General features: G+C 60.9%; 1 protein-coding gene across 2 annotated transcripts; it reads left to right on the top strand.

Moving 5' to 3' along the window:
* Positions 1–1,359: 1,359 nt before the first annotated feature.
* On the top strand, positions 1,360–5,013 carry PRPH (peripherin). Of its 2 annotated transcripts, none has more exons than XM_020913766.2 (9): positions 1,360–1,978; positions 2,349–2,409; positions 2,583–2,678; positions 3,064–3,231; positions 3,335–3,460; positions 3,550–3,770; positions 3,886–3,935; positions 4,216–4,295; positions 4,548–5,013. In XM_020913766.2, the coding sequence occupies exons 1-9, from the start codon at positions 1,437–1,439 to the stop codon at positions 4,611–4,613; spliced, it is 1,410 nt and encodes a 469-aa protein (XP_020769425.1). In that variant the 5' UTR covers positions 1,360–1,436; the 3' UTR covers positions 4,614–5,013. The 2 variants fall into 2 exon arrangements, with proteins under 2 accessions (XP_020769425.1, XP_020769424.1); XM_020913765.2 differs by having other exon boundaries at positions 4,545–5,013.
* Positions 5,014–5,394: the final 381 nt, after the last annotated feature.

The following is a 5,394-nucleotide window of genomic DNA, read 5'->3' as shown; positions in this document are numbered from 1 at the left end:
TCCCCGGCGGCAGCAGCCCCATAGCTCCCAGCAAGCCCAACAGGCCTCAGCTCCCGGCTCCTGCAGACCACCCACGCTGCTTGCCCACTCCTGAGCAGCCTGTGCCTGCGTTCTGGAAGCCATTTGACATGGAAAGGCCAGACATCAGCCTCTCCACTAATTGTGCAGTGGGGAAGGGTATGAAGGGATGCGTGGTTGTGTGTGTCTAACCTGTGTGCACATAAGTATACGGTGCTATTATGCTTCTGCATCTGTGTGCACAAGCGTGCAGCTCTGTTCTGGGCCTTTTTCTCCTCATCTCTGAACCGGTGGGGATGGGCACCTTCTCTTTCCTCTTCTCTACCCATCCAGCCCCGCCCATTGCTGGGTACCTGCCGCTCCTTAATACTGGAAATGGTCCATCTCGCAGGCTTGGCAGCAGCTGCCGCCCCTCAGCCCCCTCCCCTTCCTACCTCAGGAATGGCCCTGGTTCCCGTAAGGCCGTGACTGAGCAGCGGTTGATTGGGGGGAGGGAGAACCCAGTAAAGACAGACAGCACTCACTGGCTCACTGAGCTCGGCCTCTGGCAGGGGCAGGGCTCAGTCGTCTGGAGTGGGACCCAGAGCTGGGACCCTCCGCCCCCTCTGATATGCCCACCTTGTTGGGGCCTGGGGTGGATTTGGGATCTGTGTCTTTAAGGGTGAGACATCAGCAGGCAACCCCCTGGCCAAGTGTCCAGGGGAGGGGGAGGGGAAGAAGCCAGTCCATTAGCGGCAGAGCTGGCGCCAGGCAGCAACCCTGCCCAGAGCCCTGGGGATTATGGAGAGAGCAGCCCTCCCTCACCCACCACGGCTGCCTCTGCGCTCCGGGCCCCCAGATCTCCCTGGGTGTGGTGACGGAGGGGTGAGCTGACAGCAGTTGAAAGTGAAGCCTAGCCTTCAGGGGACATGTGGAGTCACAGACTCTGGGGCCTAAGCCAGGCCGAATCTCCATCACCTGGGCCACCTCCTCCTTGCTCATGTGAATCCTGCCCTTTAACCTCCAGGCTTCGTATTCCCCCTACTGTGACCAGCTCTTTCAGCCAGGGACACCCCAGTTCAAGTCAGGCCCTCCCATCCTAGGCTCCAGCTCTGGATGCTTGCTAGAAGTCACTGGCCCTCAACGCCCTGCCTGTCTGTGGCCTGTGGTCGCCATCCCTGCTTCCTTCCCCGTCAGCAACAGGGGGAATCAAGTGGGCCGGGCGCCAGCACCAGGAGGGAGCGTGCAGCACTCCCGCGGCTCCGCAGGGGTGGGGCGTCCCCCTCCCCACAGAGCCCCACTGTCAGGCCAGTGGGAGGAGCTGCCCAGCCCCCTCCCCCCGAACCCGCAGGCCTATAAATCCGCCTCGCAGCGGTCGGCGGCTCCTTCCCCGCGCCCGGACCAGCTCTGCCTTCGGTGACTGCCCATCCTCGGCCGCCATGAGCCACCCGTCGGGCCTCCGGTCCAGCGTCAGTTCCACCTCCTACCGCCGCACCTTCGGGCCACCGCCCTCACTGTCCCCGGGGGCCTTCTCCTATTCGTCCAGCTCCCGCTTCTCGAGCAGCCGCCTGCTGGGTTCGGCGTCCCCCGGCTCCTCCGTGCGCCTGGGCAGCTTCCGCGGTCCCCGGGCGGGCACGGGCGCCCTCCTGCGCCTGCCCTCGGAGCGCCTCGACTTCTCTATGGCCGAGGCGCTCAACCAGGAGTTCCTGGCCACGCGCAGCAACGAGAAGCAGGAGCTGCAGGAGCTCAACGACCGTTTTGCCAACTTCATCGAGAAGGTGCGCTTCCTGGAGCAGCAGAACGCGGCCCTGCGTGGGGAGCTGAACCAGGCCCGGGGCCAGGAGCCGGCCCGCGCCGACCAACTGTGCCAGCAGGAGCTGCGTGAGCTGAGGAGGGAGCTGGAGCTGCTGGGCCGGGAGCGCGACCGGGTGCAGGTGGAGCGCGACGGGCTGGCGGAGGACCTGGCAGCGCTCAAGCAGAGGTCAGAGGGCAGGGCCAGGGCTGGGCGGCGACCGTCGAGGCTGCCCTCGGGAGGGAGGAGCCGCCCCCTCGCCTCGTCCGCCTGGAAATGTGCAGGCAGCACCCTCGCCGGCGGGCACTCCCCCACCACCACCACTTTGCTGAGTCTCAGGGGAGGTGAGGGAGGGGGAGTTACTATGTCTCCCCCGTATACAAAGGGGCCCCACCCCAGCTTCCAGCCGTTTACAGAAAAAATGGGGCAAGTCCATCAGGTAGCCCGAAGACCCCTCCCTAGAGACTGCAGTAGCAGCTCTGACCCAGATCCTGGGGGTCGCGGTCTGCAGGCTGGGCGGTGACCCCGGAACTCAGTTTCTGCACACTCTTCCCACCAGGTTGGAGGAAGAGACTCGGAAGAGGGAGGATGCGGAGCACAACCTCGTGCTTTTCCGTAAGGTGAGCTCGGTCTCCCCATCCCCACGCCTACCCACTGCCTGCATATCCAGGGTGGCATCTGTGGGCAAAGGGAGGCGACCAGAAGCCCTCAGAGACAGACGGGGAGGGCCAGGCTCTTCCTCGGCCTAAGCAACCCCTCCCTGCTCTCGAACCCCCACTGCCACCCCCTGTAGGACGTGGACGACGCCACCCTGTCTCGTCTGGAGTTAGAGCGCAAGATTGAATCTCTGATGGACGAGATTGAGTTCCTCAAGAAGCTGCACGAGGAGGTGGGTGGACCCAGGTGTTAGGTGCGACTTCCGGAGGTTGAGGGTGGTCTCTTTGGAGCTGGGGGACAAGCTCATGAAGAGAGTGGCGGGTGGAGCGTTGGAAGAGAAATGAGATTCACTGAGTAGACGTGCGCCCGTCCTCCACCCCCTCTACAGGTGGTTAGACTCACACCCCTGCGCCACCTGGTGGCGAGCAGCGGAGATGCATCCCTGTAACCTGGCCGATGACAGTACCCGCGGGGCGCGAGCTGCGCAGGCCTAAGCGCCTTGCGCTCCCTGGCGCCCCCTTCTGTTCATTCAAGTGTTTCTTCTCTTTTCTGCGCGCCAACTGCGCGGCCCGCGTGGGATCTGTGCGGTGAACTCGGCATCTTGCCCTGGGCGACAGGAGCTGAGAGACCTGCAGCTGAGCGTGGAGAGCCAGCAAGTGCAGCACGTCGAGGTGGAGGCGACCGTGAAGCCTGAACTGACAGCGGCGCTGAGGGACATCCGAGCCCAGTACGAGAGCATCGCGGCGAAGAACCTGCAGGAGGCAGAAGAGTGGTACAAGTCCAAGGTGCGGGGGCGCCGGGGGGTTTGGGAGGGCCTGGAAGGGTGGGGCGCTGGCGGGGTAGGGCCCATCTGGCCCGCTCACCCCCGAGTTGCCACCCTCGCCGCAGTACGCGGACCTGTCGGACGCCGCCAACCGGAACCACGAGGCCCTGCGCCAGGCTAAGCAGGAGATGAATGAGTCCCGACGCCAGATCCAGAGCCTGACGTGCGAGGTGGACGGGCTTCGCGGCACAGTGAGGACCCGGCTGCGCGCCCCGGCCCCGGGGGTGGAGGACGAAGGCTGTGTTCCCCCTACTGAGCCCCTCTTCACCCACCTCCCCAGAACGAGGCGCTGCTCAGACAGCTGCGGGAGCTGGAGGAGCAGTTTGCCCTGGAGGCCGGCGGGTACCAGGCGGGCGCCGCGCGGCTTGAGGAGGAGCTGCGGCAGCTCAAAGAGGAGATGGCACGACACCTGCGAGAGTACCAGGAGCTTCTCAACGTCAAGATGGCCCTGGACATCGAGATCGCCACCTACCGGAAGCTGCTGGAGGGAGAGGAGAGCCGGTGAGGGGCGGGTGGGGCGTGGTCGGGATGGGTGGGGGTGGAGGAGAGGCGGGTGGAAGGCCAGAATCCCCCCCCAACCCCAGGCCGAGTAGCTGACTACAGGTTTCGTTCCCAGGATTTCCGTGCCAATCCATTCCTTTGCATCCTTGAGTATAAAGACGACTGGTGAGTCTTCCGCGTCTGACTTCCAACCTGTCTGTCCCCTTGTCCATTTCTACCCTGACTGGACTCTTGCTATGGCTCTGCTCAGGAACTGATTCTTGCCTGAGTCTTAGTCTGTCCTTGCCCCTGATCCTCGGGCCCTGCCCCTCCCCACCCGTCTCCTCCCAAAGAGATATTCAGTTCAGTCGCTCAGTCGTGTCCGACTCTTTGCCACCCCAAAGAGATAAAGGGGCTTGGATATCCCAAGACTCCTCCCCTCAACCTCTCATCCTGCCTTTTCCAGTACCTGAGGTGGAGCCTCCCCAGGAAACCCACAGCCGGAAGATGGTTCTGATCAGGACCATTGAGACCCGGGATGGGGAGGTGAGATGGGCCTCTTGAGCCCAGGACCCCATCATTTCCCATAGTATTTCTGACACCAGCCTGGTGTAAGTAATCTTCAGGTGTTTGTGGGTGAGTGATTCTTGGGGTGAGGGTGAGACAGGGAGATGGAGGTGGATGTTCAGACGGGAGCCCCAACTGGTTGAGAGGGAGGGGGTACACCTTGCCACAAAGGAGCTAGAGGGAGGTGGTGCTGAGTGAGGGGTACCCCTCACATGCCTCACCCCCCAGCAGGTGGTGACAGAGTCTCAGAAGGAGCAGCACAGTGAGCTGGACAAGTCTTCTCCTCAGAGCTACTGAGCTGATCGGAGCTCTCTGCCCTGCCCCAGGCCTCTAAGGCCAAATCCTGACACCAGTTTGGAATTAGTCTTCTCCCCTCTGCATGTGTCCAGGGGATGGCGCCAGTCACCCCTTCCCTGGCCAGTGGCCAAGCCCTACCCAGCACTGTAGCTGGGTCTGTCCCTGACTCTCCATGCCCACATAGGCATGATCCATATGTTCCCCACTTCTAGTCCTGCTAAGAGTCTCTATGGTCCCCATTTCTTGTCCTGGTAAAAGCCTGTATGTTCCCCCATTTCTCATTCTGGTAAGAAGCTGACAAACCCCAAGACGAGTCTATTCCTGCCACAACCCCAAGGTCAGTGGGTGGGTCAGGGTCTGAGTTTCACTTTTAAATCAAATAAAACTGTTATCAAGGGAACCCTCTTCAGTGGTGATTATTTTGTAATGTATAAATATATGGAATCACTATGTTATATACCGGAATGTAATATAATACTGTAAGTTAGTTATATTTCATTTTTTTTAAAAATCATGGAATCGTAAAGAGAGAGAGAAAACTCCCCAGTGCAGTTGTGTTTGTGTCATGGGAGCATCCATGCAAAGGAGGCTCAGCACTATTTTCCCCTTGCCTCAAGTCATTTCTTCTCTGACTCACTATCTCAAATCTATGACTCCTGTCTACCCTCCTGATTTTCCTCCTACCTCTCTGTCCATTCCTTCTCAACTTCCATTCCCCATCTACAACCCTGAATAACCAAAGCAGAGCCCTTCATCTTGCTCTCCACTGTCTGCAGTCATG

This window comes from Odocoileus virginianus, chromosome 24 (assembly GCF_023699985.2).
Source record: "Odocoileus virginianus isolate 20LAN1187 ecotype Illinois chromosome 24, Ovbor_1.2, whole genome shotgun sequence".
Classification (NCBI taxonomy): domain Eukaryota; kingdom Metazoa; phylum Chordata; class Mammalia; order Artiodactyla; family Cervidae; genus Odocoileus; species Odocoileus virginianus.
This window is presented reverse-complemented; position numbering and strand designations above follow the sequence as displayed.